Source organism: Sardina pilchardus, chromosome 10, assembly GCF_963854185.1.
Source record: "Sardina pilchardus chromosome 10, fSarPil1.1, whole genome shotgun sequence".
Classification (NCBI taxonomy): domain Eukaryota; kingdom Metazoa; phylum Chordata; class Actinopteri; order Clupeiformes; family Clupeidae; genus Sardina; species Sardina pilchardus.
In genome coordinates this window covers 16,261,137-16,280,833 of record NC_085003.1, presented here as the reverse complement: position 1 = coordinate 16,280,833, position 19,697 = coordinate 16,261,137, and the positions used below count along the sequence as shown (strand labels likewise).

Below are 19,697 nucleotides of genomic sequence, written 5' to 3'. Positions count from 1 at the left end.
TCTAGCGTTATTGCTATCGATAGTCAGAGATAGAGCTCTGGCCTAGGGTGTGGCTTAGGGACTCTATAGCGCTACCTAGCATATTGTCTGTTGTGGCTGACACATACATTCAGGAAAATTGACCAAATTTGGTGGGCATGTGTGTTGCTCATGCACATGCCCACCAACACGCACATGTTGCTTTGTTAGATTCCAAAATCTCACAGGTCTCCGCACCGCTGGTGCTCGGGCCCGCCATCGCCGCTTGCGGCTATATTTGGTATTGTTTCCAGTATGAAGAGCTTACGTATAGTGCTTTCTCATAAAACCATTTAACTTATTTTAAGACTTATCGTCATGAAAACAAGCAAATTTGGCTGCCAGTGCATAGAGCAAATTTGTCTAGATAAGACTCCACTTTTAATATATATATATTTTTTTTGCAGTTTGCAGTTTGCAGTTTTGCCATTTTTTTGTGCTGAACACAGCATGGTTGTATTTCATTTCTCATTTAAAATAAAATAAATAGAGCCAGTGTAAACTCTATGAAATTAAAATCATCAAAGATAAAGGAATTGTAAATGACTACTTCTCTTTACTGCATTTTAGTTGGTAAACTCTAGCTTTCATCTTTCCGTCATTGGTCCACAATATAAAGAAAGACTGAGAAAAGAGATCCCACTCCACCCAGGAATGAAAAAAAAAAGAATTCTGCCATCTCATTCCCCTTTGAGATTGAGTGGAGAGATTTTGCGTAAATCTACAATGTACCATCTCACACACGGCATGTGCAAACCTCTTTAGCAAACCCAGGTCTCATCACAGGGACACAGCAGACTCGCATCCGGTCACACCAAATTCACTGTCATTCCTGGGCATTTTTGTCAGAGAATGATGTATTCCGCCTATAATTTTCCATGGTCATTTTTGTGTGTAAATGTATAGTAATAGACACATTTCTAAAATCACAAGGGGTTCCATTTTCATTTCAATCATGCCACCGTATGAATGAACGCTTTCTCCTCTCATGCCAACAATGAGCGGTCATTACCACAGGACAAGTGAATGGGTGGCTTTCTCCCTTGAGTCAGTCAAATATTTGCCGCGGCATCCAATGACAGTCCAAGACAAACAGGGGTGTCAAACGTGGCTGATGTCCCATTTTTTAGTGCCATAGAAATGTGTCTCCCTAACAGAGCTAGGTACAGTATGATAATAACATCAGAAGCCAAGTGGTAAACACTTTTAAGTAGTCCCTGTGTCAAATCAGACTGCTCTTAAGCTCTGATCTCTAAAAGGATGTTTTTACATTGGGTGTGACAACCGAATATAACTGGCAACTTACATCCAACAGTAATTTAGCATCAGTTTGCAGGGAAACAATATTTTATTCAAATGTAATATTTGATGTGATTTGCATGAACATGACCAGATCCAAGGACTGTGTGTGTCTACCCTTGCATGCACACTGTGTCTCCGTTGGTACAATTTAGATAGCCATCTCACTTGCTGGCCTTCAGTTCTGAGAATGATTTACTGGTTTGGCAGGCTCAAGCTTTTTGGGTCATCAAAGGTCAGAGATATCCTTTTAAACTCAAAATGCGGGACTTATCACACCGGTCCTCTCTACAGTAAATGATCCATTCTGTAAACCTATGGCATTTGGCCCATGGCACAGCCACTTTTCTCACCTCCTCACCTCTCACCACTTCTCAAATTTTGGTCTTGCGACTTTTAAAACAACTTTGGGATATAATAGGCCTACCACCTGACCCCGTGACACTGTTAAAATGCTAATCTCATAACCTCACTCTCATAAATATACTGTAACTGATACAGTGTAAAATGTGACAATTTCACTATCACTGGATGACAGAATTGTTCTTGTCCTTTAGTGACCAAATGTTAATTTACGTAGCAGGTCAAAGCAATCGAGAAAAACTGTTAACTGTTTTGTAAAAAGGGTGTGATAAATGGGTGAACCCACACATTTATCACATGATGGGTTTGGAGAGATGCTGTGCAAAGAAGTGGATCTCATCAAAGTAAACGAGAAGACCTGTAATTAATCCACGAAGTCAATTTGATGGTAAAAGAACTTCCAACTTCCATCGTTCACCAAGCATAGCCTAGGCTACAGCATAGACGTAGCGAGTCGAGAAAACCAGCCATGGCCTAACTTCAGGAACAGCGCAGCGCCCCGAAGACAACTCGCTAGAAACGTGACACATTACCTTTTCAGTCGATAGACTAATAGCTGTGTGTCCAATGTTTTTGCGTGTTATCCTTCACCTTCGCAACAAAAGACTCTTTATCGTGTACAGGAGGAACAATTCGCGGCAAGTAGGATGTTTACAACGGCAGAATAGGCCTATATCGCGACTCTGGGGGAGCTCTAGTCGCCAAAACTACCCGAACCTCCATAACTAATTTAAGAGATAAAGAGGTCCTGTTTTGACATTATCATTTGCACGATGCAGCTTCCACATTCACTGTTAACTTTTAGCTGTCCTTGGAATTTAGAAATCGGGCATTGCATTGATTGAGCCCATAACCCATTCTGAATGTTAGGCTATGGCTTAGCCTACTTTTATTCTAAGCAAGCCCCGGGGAAGCAGTAGCCTACACGGGGAAATAAAGACAGTCCTCTAATTGAGCTGCTTTTCAGACTTTTCATTAAATATGTAGGCATCTGACCTTCAGTTTGAAGCCGATTCCAATCATTTCATCTTCAAATAAAAAGAATGTCTTGGAGCGATTCCAGTGTTAGTCGTAATTAAGCATTCACTTTTATCTTACTGGTCACTGGGTGGGCAAGGGCAGAGCTATTTGTCTGACTCACGACACATTTGTAAACTCAATAGGCTCTATCAACATGAGATGTGCTTTCTTCATAATCGTTAGAGCTGCAATTCAACTTTGTAATTCAAGATAGGCGTTGAGTGCCCCATAACATACAGCTTGGATGCGTCTGCTACGTGCTCTCATCTTCAGTGACAAGTTCAACATAGCCTACCTGACTTCAGAGAGAACAGTAGGCTAGTGACATGGAGATTTTCCTTTTGAGATGAGGCATTTTGTCTAGAAAATATCCCATAATTGACGAAAGCTTCATAACCCTCTTCACAACAGCTTTAAACACATATCATAGGCTTCTTACAGTTTAATTGTGAATGTTTTTGACTCAACCCCAAACACCTAAAGTTGGGGGAGGAAATAGTGAGATGTCTAAAACTGAGAATGTTGAGATCTCTCCCATAAAACCAAGAAAAAATCGGTCCATAGAGATATCTGAAAAGAAGGAGATCTCTTACATTTAATGTCATTGTTTCTAGGAGGAGATAGGCTAATAAGGAGTCTGGGTTTTCTTGAGGGGCGGTGACCATAAAAACTTTGAACTCATGCATCATCGTGATTAATGTTCTTGTTTTAGTTTATTCCGATTCTCTTCAACTTGGAGCTTATAGTGTTAGTGGACTCTGTGTTGACCATAAACAGACATCTCTCAGGACAATATCAGTGCTCTCCATTGGGCCATGAGGCCATTATTCAAAAGACAGATGACCCAGCTTCCAGAAGAAAGCCAAGAGCTGTGTTGCAAAACAGGATCAAGCGGCCTCTTATAATCGCTCATCTAACATAGCTATGTCCCATTAAAGTACAACATAATGCATACTAGACAGAAAGATCAAACTGATTTAAGCCATTGATTGAAACAACACATCTAAACTCAGACCACAAATCTTCTCAGTGAATGACCGAAGTAGCTCAGAGGAAGGACAGTAGGCTACGTGTCTTCACATCACCATATGTCATCAGAGTGACTTCTGAAGCAGGACACTTCTGGGTAGATAGCTGATGTGGAGATACACATTTTTGGCTAGTAACCTTGATATTGATTAATGGTAGGCCTATGGTTGGGAAAAGTTGTAAAACAATATGCTGACCTGCGTATGAGGATGCATATTGACTGTAAGGCCCTAATGTATATTATGCAGGATATTAGGAAACCGACATTCAAAATAGTTGCATGAAGTTGTACGAAGGTGAATCTTTGTTTTATGTTCATTTCAGTGAGTCTGCATTCTGACACCTCCTAACAGTTTGATTTTAAATCAAACTCATTTTAGGAGTGCATTGCTGGTTAAGCCATACTACATTAGTTAATCGTTCTGTACTGAGCACTTAAAATGGAGCTTGAGCAAAGAATTCTTATAAACTTACTACAAGGAGAGCTATCTGCAGATTCACTTCTCTCCCCCACTCCCATCTCTTTATACATGTAAGTGAGTTTCTACTTTTTGTTTATACTGAACACACTCAATGAGACCGGTGGTGACAGCGCACACAGTGATCATCATAATTAGCCCTGTGTGAACACAGGGCAGAGGCTCACAAACTAATTAGTCGTCATTGCCTTTTTACCCCTCTAATTTTCTCTCCTTTCTGCCAAACTAACCACTGTGACCACTGAAATATTTGTATCATTAGAGCCTCAACAGTGTGTGGTTGTACGTCCACAATTAAAAAAGCACAGGGCTTGCACACAGATATTACCAGAATCCAACATGACAATATGTAAATAAATGTTTCATGCCTTAATTGGTTGTCAAATAAGAGCAGCCACAGTGTGGCGTCCCCACAGAAGAGGCCTAATTATGTAATGCTGCCCGTGTAGTTGTGCATGTGGCAGAGCAAACATGGCCACACTAGACTTGTTTCTTTAAATATCAAACTGAAGACTACATCAGTGAAACTACATTGTTTAAGACACGGTGTAGTTCAGCCATGCAGTAAACTGGCAATGGTCTCTGTCAGGTGAAATGAAGACTTTAAAAACATTTGGTATGCGTTTGTGCTCTTTCAGTTGTGACTTTTAAAACATCACCATTTCTTCATACTACGACAATGGTGCTAACAAAGGTGATTTTACAGTAGCATCAGATATCTGATATAGCAGCACCTCAATTAAACTTATTTATACCCCAGCCATTCACATCATCTGCAAGTCAATAGTGATTGTGAATAGTGCAAGTTTACTGCTTCCACCATAAATGCTTCCATTATCCCACAAACCCAGTTTGATTTAGCTAACCAAGTTCTGGTGCACAGCTCAGAGAGGGTGTATTTTGTGTTACAATGTCCTGAGATTACATTAAATTAATTTTGTATTTATTAATTCATTGGAAGGTATATACACATTATACAGTAGGCTATAGTTATTTCCTGCCATGTAGTTTTGTACATGTAGAGACGGAAAGTTTGGATTTACAAGAAAGCACAGGAAAGATCATTGAGACTGAGAAAGCAATGTGAGTTGCGGTTGAGGACATAATAGCAAGGGAGAGATAAGAAAAAAGGGTTTCAGAAGAGGTTGAAATGGCCATGGGCTATATGGTGGAGGACATGCCCAGCCAGAGAGAGGTTCCAGCTGAAGAGGCCGCTCTCCCCCTCCATCCCTGCACTCTCCCCTGCATATTTCATAAGGGGGTCTGGAGGTGCGCATCCTCTGCGGCATCCACCACTGCCTCAGAGCAATGAGCAAAGAGCACATGCCCTCTGCCCTGGACCCTCCACACACACACACACACACACACACACACACACACACACACACACACACACACACACACACACACACACACACACACACACACACACACACACACACACACACACACACACACACACACACATACACACACACACACACACACACACACACACACACACAGAGCCTCAACTACCCTGACAGAGCAGCGTAGTCCAGTAACGAGACCCAGGATGCCCCCTTGGTGGAAGGAGAGAAGAAGAAAGAGGGGAGCTTCCCAGCGGAGGACAAGAGAGGAGGGGGAGAAACCTGAGAGATCCCTTGCATCAAACTGCAGACAACATAAAGGACAAATCTGCCACAGCCTCTCCCACCGTGGGGACGGGGAGCGTGAAGGCAGAGCCTCCCAGTGGTCTGGAGCATGAGTCCTGACCTGCCAGTTCAAAGCCACAAGTGGACTTGGGCACCGCTGTTTCTGTGTCTCATATCTGGCTCTCTCTTTAAGTCTGTCTTCTTCCTCCCTCTCTTTTTCTCTCTGCCTCAGACAAAAGCTTTGTTCATCCACTTTGTGCATAATAAATACAATAATGATAAATAATAAAAAGGAAAGAAATGTAACAATGTCCCTTACACAGAGATGCACAGAGAGATACACAGTTGCACTGTGGCATGAGATACTCCATAAGACTTTGGTACCAAGATTACTAATTGCACATTTGTAAATGATCACAATGACTTGATTAGTATCACCTCTGAACTGCGTATAGGGTTCAAATGCTCAGCGTGTGTGTATCTGAGCGTGTGAGTGACTTAGGTCTAGTTGTTTTCTTCTGTTGTAGCTGCAGCCCCTTCCTCTAGAGATGAGACGTGTTTGAACATATGTGCAGTCAACACCGTCGCTGACCCCCTTTTTTGTGGCTCTTGTGTGGATCATTTGTATGGAGGAGGATAGGATCAAAGCAGATTCAAACACAAAGACACTGGCAGAGCAGATATTACAATGCTTCATGAAATATTGCTTTATTCTGTGCATGCCATGTTTACTTTAGAATAATCTTTTTTAAATAGAAATGACAAATGAACAGCTTATATCACATGTAAAAGTATGGTTATATTACATTATCATAACACTTTGTTTTAGTAGCACATTTTCTTTCTGATCAGAGACCCAATACACTAATAGCAGACACTGTGAAGTCCATTGAAGTGGCTTCTCACACAAAGCTCTCCTCCATGTTGGAGCAGAGCAAGAAGGAGTCCACCAGTCTGGGTTTGATGAGCTGCTGGTGGTCAGAGGGCTCGATGCTGTCGGGACAACCGGCCGCTAAACGCCTCAGTGCAGCCTGGGAACACAGACTCAACGCCATTAACAACGGCACACCGCTCATTTAGGCACTTCATGTTCTATACATTTGTGCAACAGCAGTAGTAAATGCATTTGAATACTTAATAGTCACTTTCCTAAAATAATGGTGCAAGTAATTTTTTCAAGTTTTTCAGAAAACACAAAATAAGTTAACCAAAAATGTAATGATGATTCAGGCATAACATTAAAAAAATAAATAAAAAAAACCTCAACATTTTAGGAAGGTGATGGAATGATAGAACACTCCTCTGTGGACATTGTTGTAGAGAGAGGATATCTGGTTCATTATTAGACCTGATAGATGTTCAATTCGTGGACAATAATAACATGATGACCATGTAGGCTACACTTGATGATCATAAAGCATATCTTGTCTGGTTCCACAATACCAGACTTAAAACAACACTCCTACAGGATGAAGCACCAGCTCCCAGGGAAGACTTTCTTTTCATATCTATCAAAGCCTCTGAAATGGATTAATCAAAGCCATGGTTAATAGTAGGCTATGGTATACAGTAGGTGTCTCCATATCAAACACCCAAAAGTCTACCCTTATGGAGAGTGCAAAATATAGAATATGTATGAAGTGTGCATATTTAAATGCAGTCAGCTTTGAATTTCAGGGCATATGCTATCATTTATGCAGGGACTGTGATGGACAAATGGCCAGTTGAAGCCTCATCCTGAGGACGTACAGCCTAATTAATGAGATTAGGGTCCATCTTGTGCACTCTGGGGGGCTTCTATCCACAGGGGGACGCGGGTGAATCAAAGGCTAGTTATTATAAAAGAGAACTAACAGAGGGGGGGACTGGGCGGCCCAGCAGCAAGTGTAAAAGCACAGAGACACCGATGACCTACCAGGCAGGCTACGAGTACCGAGTCACTGTTGTTCCTCTCAGCCGGAGAACGGCACAACTCAATGAGACGTGGGACGGCTAGGGACAGACATGAGAAAGAGCGAGAGAAATGGTTACTTCATTATTTATTTACACCATCGAATTCTGGAACACGATGCTTAACTTTAAGTATCTTAGCTTTAAACTTTGTATTGTAATGTTGCACTCAGTGAGTACTGTATGGAGTGTGGTTACCAATGAGCTGCATGGCGTCTTGCTTAGCTTTGACCGCTCAAGCATGACAGAGAGGAAATAAAGAGGCTTGCGCAATCTCATGATTGCTCTCCAAGCAAAGAGTCTACAGTCATTGGTTGCCGTGACAGAGCAGAGCTTGTTATTCCATCGTTTTAAATGCAAATCTCAGATTGGATCATTCATTGTTTCATGACTATCTGTTAAAGTACATGTCTCCCTTTTTTCCAAATGGACATGTGATATTTCTGTCAATTTCCACATCTCTCAGATCCAGAAATGGCCTCAGATCACAAGTAAAATTTGATTGGCTCATCTCAACATTTCTATTCCTTGCAATGGAGAGGTTATTTCTTCTCTTACGTAAACATGCTGTGACAACCTTAGCATAATGACAACATGCCATACCACTGAAATTTAGCTCACACCATCTAAATTGTAGATTGGTTAAACCAGACTCACTACTTCATTTGACTTTGTGAAGAAAGTCTGGCCTCTCACAATTGGGAAATGTTGGGAAAACATTAGCACTGTAACGGGCCCTGACTTTGCGTTAACATTTAATTCATTGGTCCAGTCTAACCAATCATATTGATCATCAATTTCTAACACCTAACCTTTGCAAACTGATAAAAAAAAGCACCAGTGGCAGTCATGAAACAATGGATTTAGGCCTTTGCTGTACATAAATGTATACACATATTCATATTACATATATTACATTACATATTCAAATGTATGCTTGCAGGCAATGCTACTACAAGTATCATTTACCACAGCCACTGTTGATTTTGAACTAATGTAATCCCCTCTTCACTGACTGGCCAGCCACCCTGGTGACTGAGGGAAATGTTGGTGTATTCTCAGGTGCCAGACTAGTACTGTATCTCAGATAAATGAAAACAAACAGAGATACTAGGTGGACAGGGTCAGACTATCTAAATTGTAGAGCTAACCTATTTCTACCTAACCACAGACAATACTGTAGGGCATACCTTTACATCTGTGTGTCCTGACTTATCTGGTGACCTGACAACACAAATGTGCTTATGAGAGGAGGGATGTTGTGGTAGGCCCTGTCAGCCCTGACTAGCCCTAAGCAGAGGGATATCAGCAGTAACTATGTGCAACCTTTCCTCCTCATGTCATCAGAACTGCTGAGACTGCTGTTACCAGCCGGCTGGTCATTTGGAATGGGCTTGCTCATCCTCCCCCTAGCTATCTTAAGGGTTTGCTGTGCTTTTGAGCGCATACTGTTCCTGCCATATACAGTACGGTTTAAATGAAAACACTCTCATTCGCCTGTGTTGTCAGCAAGGTACCATCTGCTAAAATGCCACTAACTATGTTTCATCACTCATTTACAACAAAGGTGGGTTAATGGCTCACTTTTTGTTAAGGGCAATAGCCAAGCTCCACAACTATTACCATGATCCTATTGTCAGGTATACCGTGAACTGACACCCTACTGGACTATTGTGTGCACGCTCCTACCTTACAACTGGATTGGAGTATGCAAATAGCAGTCAAGGGGACTTCATTTAGCCATTTCAGGTCCAAAATGGTGCCTGTACTTTGAAGGACTCCAAAAGTCCATACGTTTTTATTTCATCTTCTAGAGCCAGAGTATGTCAAGGCTGCTGAGTTCCCCCCACCATCCAGCCAAGTTTGAATTCTCAGTGGGAGATCTCTTCATTCTCTTCTTTTTGAAATTAAATTGATGAGTTCTTTGATTTATTTTTGAAGCTCTGCACAAATGACCTTTCATCGTCATTCCACTTTGAGATCTGTATAATAGTTTAACTGAACACGCTCTCTTTCAAAGTCTCAAGACCAAGGTCCAAACTGAGTGTTGGAGGTGTGCCATGCTTCATCACATCCTCCCTCCCAAAAGATCTGAACTATCCCTTCTTCCTTGCATGGGTGTCGTTGACACACCATATCCAACTGGACTGGACTGGATCTGAAACGCTGATTCCTATGTTCATTGTGAGTGTGCACTAACTAGGCTTACACAACAATTTACACAGATTCAAAATCTTATTGGATCCGTCTGATTCTGGACTAAAATGGGATCAAAATCATGCAGTGTCTGCTTGGCATAAGTCAGCACCAATCAGAGGCTTGATTCACCCTTGACTTACATAAGTGTGTGTGTGTGTGTGTGTGTGTGTGTGTGTGTGTGTGTGTGTGTGTGTGTGTGTGTGTGTGTGTGTGTGTGTGTGTGTGTGTGTGTGTGTGTGTGTGCAGATGTGTGTGTGTGTGTGTGTGTGTGTGTGTAGATGTGTGTGTGTGTGTGTGTGTGTGTGTGTGTGTGTGTGTGTGTGTGTGTGTGTGCAGGTGTGTGTGTGTGTGTGTGTGTGTGTGTGTGTGTGTGTGTGTGCTTGTCAGTTGTACCCTGTAGCTGGATGGCCGTCTGGGCCACCTCTGGGTCTCTGCTGAGGCGTGCCAGTGTGACGGCGGCCTTCTGCTGCACGCGCTCACACGCGGCCCCCTCCGACGGGCTGGACGACGTGGGCTTCTCCCCCAGCAGCAGCAGCAGACGCTCGATCCCTGCCACCGCATGGACACACACATACATTACACACAGCACCCTATCACACACAGCATTCACTAATCAGACACACACACACACACACACACACACACACACACACACACACACACACATCATGCACCGCATTCTAATCACACACACATCACTCACAGCACTCACTAATCACATAATATCCAGGAGAAATACATCTGCCTACCCTTAGAGTGTTTATATATAAGTCAATACCTTTACTAATTATTAATCCTTTCTTATCTTTTCGTTTTTACGGCTGACTCCAAGAGCTTTGCACAAAATATCCTACAGTATGTAATGTACCGGTACTGTGTGAGTGTGTGGTTCTTACTGCTACTATTATCCTATATCTATATGATAATAATGTACACTTTTACTCAATCAGAGGACAGCATACTCATATTCATACAAAAGCATACCCACCATACACAAAAGTTTATCTATGGAATACTCAAGTCATGCAAACTTTTCAAACAAATCAGTGAAATTGTGTGACGCTTAACAGCTTCTTACTGCCACCTTGTGGTGAAAAGTAGAATGGCAGACTGCTTCCCCTATTTGGTTTGCATGTGTAAACATGAGAATGAGCAGAAAGAAGCAGGTGGTTGCTGAAAGGAAGAGTGTGTGGTGTCTGTGGGGGGAGAAGTGCATGTATGTGTGCATGTGTGCATGTGTGAGGGGGGAGACAGCTGTGAGGGAGAGCCAGATGACTCAGATAAATCACTGCTAACTACACATGAACTCATTCAGACCAGGAATGAGGGGACAAGCTGGTCTGAGAACAACTTGCTGGTCTGCAAGTAGAGAAGCAAACATGTAGTACTGAAATGTATATTGCTACCCATAGTAGTGTATTATAACTATTATTAGTGTTTGGTCAAGGTCGGGGGGGTTTCTGAGTAACATATCTTGGGCTTTTTGGTGTGCATTACTAATGGGTACTGTGGAGAATACATGCATTACAGTAAAACCAATAGGAAAAGGGGGAAAATAAAGTCTGGTGAATATGAATTGGATTATAACATAGGGAGGGCTTGCTGTCTCCAGAGCCGTACTAATACACACCCTTCTCCTGCAGCACCTCTGGGGCACACTGCTCCAGCACAGACAGATTCGCCAGGATGGTCACAACCTTCACACACAAATACCACACGGATTGTTGTCAGATGAAGGAAGACATGCATTGTGCCAACAAGATCATAGCCTGATTGAATCACAAAAGTGCTGTAGATTACTATCTAGACTTCTTTTTGCAATCTGAAGTTGGTACAGTAATACATTTGTATGTTTCATAGCAGCAGCTTGAAAAGCTTTCAACGCACTGAATCATTTTTGGTTTAGATGTAATGACTCTAAGCTTTGTGTTACCCTTGTGCAAGTATGTGTGTGTGTGTGTGTGTGTGTGTGTGTGTGTCAGTCAGAGAGAGAGAGAGAGAGAGAGAGAGAGAGAGAGAGAGAGAGAGAGAGAGAGAGAGAGAGAGAGAGTGAGGGCGCACCTGGTCTTTGGAGTAGGGCGTGTCCACCCTCTGGCGGTCGCAGCAGGCCTGCAGGAGGATGTGGATGGCGTTGAGCTGCAGCAGGATCTCACAGGCCATGCTGTCGTAGAAGGTGATGTTGGCCAGCGCTGCAGACGCCAGCAGGAACACCTCCCCACAGGAGGCGCTCTCACACAGCTCTGGAGAGTGGAGACACACACAGACACGCTACAGCATCAGAGACACACTAGAGCATCAACACTGTGCACACACACACACACACACACACACACAAACACACACACACATACACACGGGAATGCACTAAAGTATCAACACAGTGCACGCACGCACGCACGCACGCACACACACACACACATACACACACACACACACACACACACACACACACACACACACACACACACGGAGACACACTATAGCATCAACACAGTGCACACACACACACACACACACACACACACATACTGTTTATATAACACAACAGTGAGCAAGGGAGCACACAATAGTGTGCACAAACTCAGTCTGCATTCACACATAAAACAACGTGACAAATATTGAAAAGCTGAATTTCTAATACAGTGCATAGTATAAGTCCATAATATACAGTATTCGTAATGTATGTCAATGAATGAAAGTATACAATCACTTGCAAAAATGCAGCAATAAATCCTCACATTGGTGCGTCGACTATTTCAAGAATGTAGCCATTTACCCGCCTCCCCCAACATACACACAGGCATGCGTCCACTGGCTGGTCAGCCCTGTACTCACTGATGAGAGCCGTGACGATGTCCTGCATGCTCTCCAGGAAGCTGGCCAGGTGCTGCGTGGAGGTGTGCTGGGGGGAGGTGATCTGGGCCACCACGGCCGCCGCCTCGGCTCGCGCCGCCTCCGCACACGCCTCGTCTGTTAGGATGTCTGCCAGGCACAGGATCCCGTCCACCTGCTCACACACACACGCACACACACACACACACACACACACACACAAGTGCGCACATGCACACACACACACACACACGTGCGCACACGCACACACACACAGACACACACACACACACACACATGCGCGCGCACACACACACACACACACACGCGCGCACACACCCACACCCACACCCACACCCACACACACACACACACACACACACACACGCATGAACACAATGATCCACAATGGATGAGCAGTAACTTGTATCTGTCAAATCAGGGAGATTGCCCTTGTAAATAATGTCATGTGTGTGTCCTGGTGGGAGACCAGAGTCATTCTTCTCACTAATTGGAAGTGAAATTGCAGTGCATCAAAGACTAGTGTAGGTCCAGTATGTAGAATAAAGGATGGCCTATAGCCTCATTCACCCAGTATAGCTGTGTTTGCATCCCTGCGCTCCAGTTCTATTTTTAAGAGCCTGCGTCCTGCTTATATTTTGGGTGCAGCTGAAAGTGCTGTACATCACCCCATGGGCAGCCCTCCAGTGTGTTTAATTGTCTTGTAATATATTTAAGTGAGACAGAAGCAGCCCAATAAAAGCCAAGTTTATGGCAGCCTGCTGCAGTGCTGCTGCACGAGGCACTTACAAACGGTTACGCAAACCGTTCAAGTCTGCCACTTCTCAGTCCAAACCAGAACAGCACCTTAGAAAAAAACTAAATGTGTCCAAGTGTGTGTGTGTGTGTGTGTGTGTGTGTGTGTGTGTGTGTGTGAGAGAGAGAGAAGAGAGAGAGAGTGTGTGTGTGCGTGTGCATGTGAGTGTGTGTGTGATTCGCATGTATGAACTCTGCAAGTGTGAACACTACTGGTCTATGGGTTCCTGTCACATACAGCAGAGGGCATGTACTGCCCACATGGGGGCACTGTTTCATAAAATATGAGCTGCAGGCTCACACTCTTACTGTAATCGCTGCAGGCTCATGCTCTTACTGTAATCGCTGCAGGCTCATGCTCTTTAATCACAGGCATTCACTGAGCGGATCTGCAATATCTGTGGCAAATGTTGTTGAATTGTACACATTTGTAAAACAACATACTTTTGATCACAACAACATATTTTTGATTGTGCAAGAGTATATGATATCTGACATTTTGAAAAGCCAGGAAATGTACTCCCTTACAGTAATAACTACTTTACAGGAACATGTTTTGATTTGTCATAATCAATTTCTGAATAATGTAAGCATCATGGAATTAGGTGCTGTCCTGATTGTTCAATTGGACTGTGTGAGTGTGATTAACCTAGTTATGCAACAGAATTACACAAATAAACAGAAGAATCATGTAAAACCATGCTGTCAAACCGATCATTTAACTTGTGAAATACCTGTAAAGAACTATCAGTATTTACTTTCTTAAAAGGAAATAATGCCTATCATCACTACAGAAGTTAAAGAACATTATCAAGCGAGCCTAAATAGTTTTTATCATATTTGCGTTGAGACATTTATCATCACACTTCTCCAGGTTTATTTTTTAATAATAATGATGGTTGTGCTACTGAAGAGAATTGTACTCTGACATAATAAATCGTATCCGCTGTTGAACGAGTGCGTGCGTGGCGTCACGATAAAGCAGTCAGACGGAGCTCATGCGGACAGGTCCAGGGTGCTCACTGAATTAAAGTCGTCAGTGGCTTTCCGTACGTCAGCTGGCTGGCACGTCCCAAAAGATGGAGTTGATCGGTAGTGACGCATGGGAGTGTTTCCACCTCACCCTCCCCTCCCTTCTTTTCTTATGGAAATACACTGAACTCGGATGAACTCCCAGTACATCCTCTTCAACTTTCTCAGAGTCCAGTTTTAAATTAACCCGGGTACTGTTGTCGCTGGCATGGCGTACACACCACGCTATCATGCGCCACCCTTTGTACTCTCAGGCAGGTATGCCACAAGAAAAACGAGACACGGGGCGATTAAGTGGCAGCATGTGACACACCTACACACACGCGGGGCCTTATAGATAATATATAGAAACCATAGGATTGTGTGAGGAGTGAGCGGGAGACATTTCTGATGACAGTGACGGGTAAGTGAAGCTTAGCGCGCGCCTCACTGCCGCTCAGAAGTTTTGTGTGACAGTCAGAGAGGCTCCCGGGGCTCCCGAGACTCTCCGTCTCCTCGCCGCCTCCATCATTATCCTGCTCGCGCACGCTACACCTGGCTGCTCCTCTGCCTGCACACACAGCTGGGCTGCGCAGCAACAACAACCACTAGTGAGTTGGGAACGGCTCATTGGGGTACGCTGACATTTCTTAGGAGATGTTTCATTTTGTGTTGTGCTTTCCGTTGGAAAATGTGTCGCGCTTTACAAGGCCAACTTCTGTTACATATTTCACACATCAGTAATTATCCAATTACTGTAACTAGCTTGAGTCAGAGACAGTATGATTTAGAGTGGTCAGAAGAGAGAGAGAGAGGGAGTGAAAGAGAGAAAGAGAGAGAAAGAGAGAGAGAGAGAGAATGTCTGTCTATATGTCTGTGTGTGCGTTAAGAGTGAGCATGTGTGTGTGTGTGTGTGTGTGTGTCTGTGTCTGTGTGTGAGAGAGACTGAGAAACAATCTTTCTTTGTCCAGGAGATCTTTCAGTGCCCTAATCCAGTCGTATTTTTCAAACCCTGACATTCCGGCCCTTTCCCACTGTTAGCATGTTCTCAGCTGTGAAAATAAACCCCAGTGGTGGAGAAGGAGCACAGAGGGGAGGGAACCACCGCAGTCTGGCTTTACCTGCAGCAGGGCGCTCCAAACATCTCCCTACAGCCATGTAAACACCGCCGTCTGGCCCACACAATGGCAGTCTGACCTGTTGCTATTGTGTGTGTGTGTGTGTGTGTGTAGGTGCGTACGTGCGTGCATCTGTGTGCGTGCACGCTTCTGTGTCTGTGTGTGTGTGCACGTGTGTGTGTGTGTGTGTGTGTGTGTGTGTGTGTGTGTGTGTGTGTGTGTGCATCTGTGTGCATGCACGCTTCTGTGTCTGTGTGTGTGTGTGTGTGTGTGTGTGTGTGTGTGTGTGTGTGTGTGTGTGTGTGTGTGTGTATGTGTGTGCGACTGTGCATACATGTGTGTGTGTGTGTGTTTGTGTGTGTGTGAGTGTGTGTGCGACTGTGAATACGTGTGTGTGTGTGTGTGTGTGAGTGTGTGTGCGACTGTGAATACGTGTGTGTGTGTGTGTGTGTGTGTGTGTGTGTGTGTGTGTGTGTGCGACTGTGAATATGCGTGTGTGTGTGTGTGTTGTACTGCACCTTCTCCAGCTGGCTGATGCCTTCTTCCACACAGCAGATGGAGGCCACTGTCCGGAGCGCCTGGGCATAGAGGCTACTGAAGCAGTCCTGCCTGCAGATCTTAAACAGGACCACCACTGCTCCCTCCTGCCAACACACACACACACACACACACACACACACACACACAGACACACACAGACACACACAGACACACACACAGACACACAGACACACAGACACACACACACACACACACACACACACACACACACACACACACACACACACACACACACACACACACACATTAAAACACACATACACAAACATCCTACGCGTGACGAGATGTAATCTCTATTTTTCTGACTAGTTTAGTATAATCACATCTAATCTAATCCAATTCTTCCAACTATTTATTGACATTTTCCAAAGATGCAATTATTAGTCCTGCCCACGTCACAGATTTATTTTATTTATTTGGTGATCACTGGAGGGAAAACGTCAAAACACTGGCAAACATAAACACAATGTGGTGAAAAAAAAATGTTTACCAAGATCCTCCACTCCACATTTGCTGAGTGAATTACACACGCAAAACAGAGATCAGAATGACCTGTGGGAGCAGGTAACTAGGGCCATTATCCCAATCAGCCCCATTATCCAGGCTGCTTTCTTCCCTGATAAGGCCACGCAGAGCTGCCCCCTTGGAGAGGCTCATCTGGAGCCACTACACCTGACTGCCTGCCTACTCAGCCCACTCCACCAGCAAACACACGGATCGGAGCCCCCTCTTCCTCCTCCTCCTCTTCCTCCTCATCCTCCTCCTCCTCCTCCTCCCCACATACCAGAGCATCCTCCTACCCATGTCCTCAGCCTCAGTCACTCAGCTTCACACACCAGTTCAATCACTGCTCAAAATGAATTCCCCCCCTCTCTCGTGCTCTCTCTCTCTCTTTCTGTGTTTGTGTGTGTATGTGTGTGTGTGTGTGTGTGTGTGTGTGTGTGTGTGTGTGTGTGTGTGTGTGTGTGTGTGTGTGTGTGTGTGTGTGTGTGTGTGTGTGTGTGTATGTGTGTGTGTGCATGTGCATGTGCGTGTGCGTGTGTGTGTGTGTGTTTGTCTGTTTGTAGGGGTTATAGACGTATTTCCGTCCCTGTGTTGCACAGTGTGTTGCAAGCGCAGAGTGTGGCAGGGAGCAAGGCACATGGGCGCGGTAATGAAGGGAGTGTGTGCACCCTGAGTAGGGTCACAGAGAGAACTCCATTCAGACGAACGCAAACAGGCGGCACAAACATGAAATGGACGTGTGGAGTGGGACTGCTCAATCTCTTGATGTTCCAACAGCCAAAACAAAGGAAACTACAAAAGACAGATTTAGGACTTAGCCTAATGCGTTGCGTGTGTAGTGCATATTGAAACTGACGTGCCATGTGTAAAAATAACACTCAAAGCACAGAAATAGAGAAGGTGCTGAAAGACAGCTAATAAGAAAGAAGAAAGAAAGAAAGAAAGAAAGATAGAAAGAAAGAAAGAAAAGAACAAGAGAAAGAAAGAAAGAAAGAAAGAAAGAAAGAATGAAAAGAAAGGAAGAATGAAAGAAAAAAAGAAACTGTGTTAGAAATGTGTTACAATGTCTCACTGGAGTAAATAGATTGTGGCAAACTGACGCCACGTCCGCCCTCAGCCTCTGCTAAATCCAGATACTATGAGTCACCAGGAGATCCATTTATTTGACAGAGAAACTAAGTTTTCTTAGATTCACTCTTTGGATATGCCATTTCCAGGTACTGTAGATATTCAGACTTTACACTACTCCAGATGAGGATATTAAATTAACTTTCCATCATAGACTTCTAAAAGTATTTCAGAATATTATGATAACAATCCTGAAAAGAGACAATATTCAACCCAGAAAAAAATGAGTTTCATGGTTTTCTTGTAAAGTGAGTCACTGCATTGCAATATATTTATCTGTTATCCTCGTAATAACACAACAGGTTATTTTTAAAGTGTTGACTGCAGATTGAAAATGTACACACACTGTTTTTGATTGTAGTTATTTGAAAATACTACATCGTGTAATATCCCCAGTGTGCCTTAAGAGCAGTTGGAGAAGTAAGGCTTTGTAATCATGCATGATAACGAAACTGTTGTCTGTCAGCTGTAATCTGGGGTCTCACTGTTGTGGTTAGTTTGATGCTAAATCCCTCCTTTCGTTGAGTTGAATGATGCATATCCAGAGTCTTCCATTCTATCTCAACAAATCAATCAAATGAAAAGCTGCTATACCACTGGGATTACTTCAACCTGTCCAGATTGGCTATATTTATGGACGGGCCTGTTATTTATGGTGCATGTCTGACCAGAGCAGAGCCTCTGTGGCAGTGTCATGTAATCTAATTAATGGAGGTATCATTTTAAAACTCACCATCTTGGTTGAGCTCGCCGTCATGACCTCTGCCTGTACTTGGTCCAGTTGGACGCAGCAGAACAAACACAACCCCACTAGCCCTAACATCCTGTCAACACTTTTATCTCTTATAAGAGCCGTGCGGGGAACCTCGCGTTTAGCCATAACTGTGTGACCCGGCGCTAACCTCCATCTTACAGAGTTTTTCCAGGAAAACATTTACAAGTAAAGCCACAGAGAAATATTACACATCCATTGAAGAGGAAACATAGGCACATAAGCTACTCCTAGACCATTTTCACGAGATCTCATTTGAAAAGGAAATGGCTCCAAATCTTTTGCGTATAATTTAATTTCTTAACCTCATCATTAAAAAGCAGTCAGTGTGGGTGAAGGATGTCGATGGGCGAGGGAAGGAGATCAGAAGATACCTCTGCAACGGCCTTTATTATGATTCAGTACGTGTATAGGCTCCCCCATTTAAAACACATGTGGTGACGCAATCCCCAGCGGGAGAAAGGGGAAAGTTAGACAGAGAGAGATTGAAACGGAGAGACGGACAGATGGCGAAAGCGAGAGAGCAAGGAAGAGCCATGGTCTGAGAGAGAGAGAGAGAGAGAGAGAGAGAGAAGGGAGAAAGAGGTAAACCTCCACGTCTAAATGAAATGCAGATGTCAACAGATGTCCACAGCTGTGGAGGCCCCCGGCAGCGGCAGGCTCTCCTGTGTCCCACTGTCACGGCGGAGACCGCAGACCGGCCACTGACGGAGCCCAGGCATGCCTGTCACGTTGATCAATACTGCGCTCTAATGGGACCGGACAGTATCGATCGGCTCCATTCAGGGGAGGAGAGGGACGAGGGGGGGCGGGGGGGGAATAATCGCATACCCAGGAAGAGTCTTATCAAGACCGGGTCTTGGCTGCGCCGCTGGTCTGCTAATGGCCAGAGGGACGCAGAGCCCAGCGCTGGGGTCTCGCTTATCTCCTACGCAGCGAAGAGAGAGGCTATTTATAGCCGGGG

The 19,697-nt window shown here is 44.1% G+C and overlaps 1 protein-coding gene across 3 annotated transcripts in view; it reads right to left on the bottom strand.

Annotated features, from left to right (window-relative positions):
* Nucleotides 1–6,534: 6,534 nt before the first annotated feature.
* LOC134093548 (protein inscuteable homolog) overlaps nucleotides 6,535–19,697 on the bottom strand; it is a 38,040-nt gene continuing 24,877 nt past the window's right edge. For all 3 annotated transcript variants that reach the window (XM_062546641.1, XM_062546643.1, XM_062546642.1), the window contains 7 exons: nucleotides 16,287–16,412; nucleotides 12,827–12,998; nucleotides 12,053–12,231; nucleotides 11,622–11,688; nucleotides 10,385–10,540; nucleotides 7,758–7,834; nucleotides 6,535–6,873 (listed from right to left, as the gene is read on the bottom strand). In XM_062546641.1, coding sequence (XP_062402625.1) covers nucleotides 6,745–6,873; nucleotides 7,758–7,834; nucleotides 10,385–10,540; nucleotides 11,622–11,688; nucleotides 12,053–12,231; nucleotides 12,827–12,998; nucleotides 16,287–16,412 — 906 coding nt within the window. In that variant the 3' untranslated portion in view covers nucleotides 6,535–6,744. The remainder of the gene's footprint in view (nucleotides 6,874–7,757; nucleotides 7,835–10,384; nucleotides 10,541–11,621; nucleotides 11,689–12,052; nucleotides 12,232–12,826; nucleotides 12,999–16,286; nucleotides 16,413–19,697) is intronic.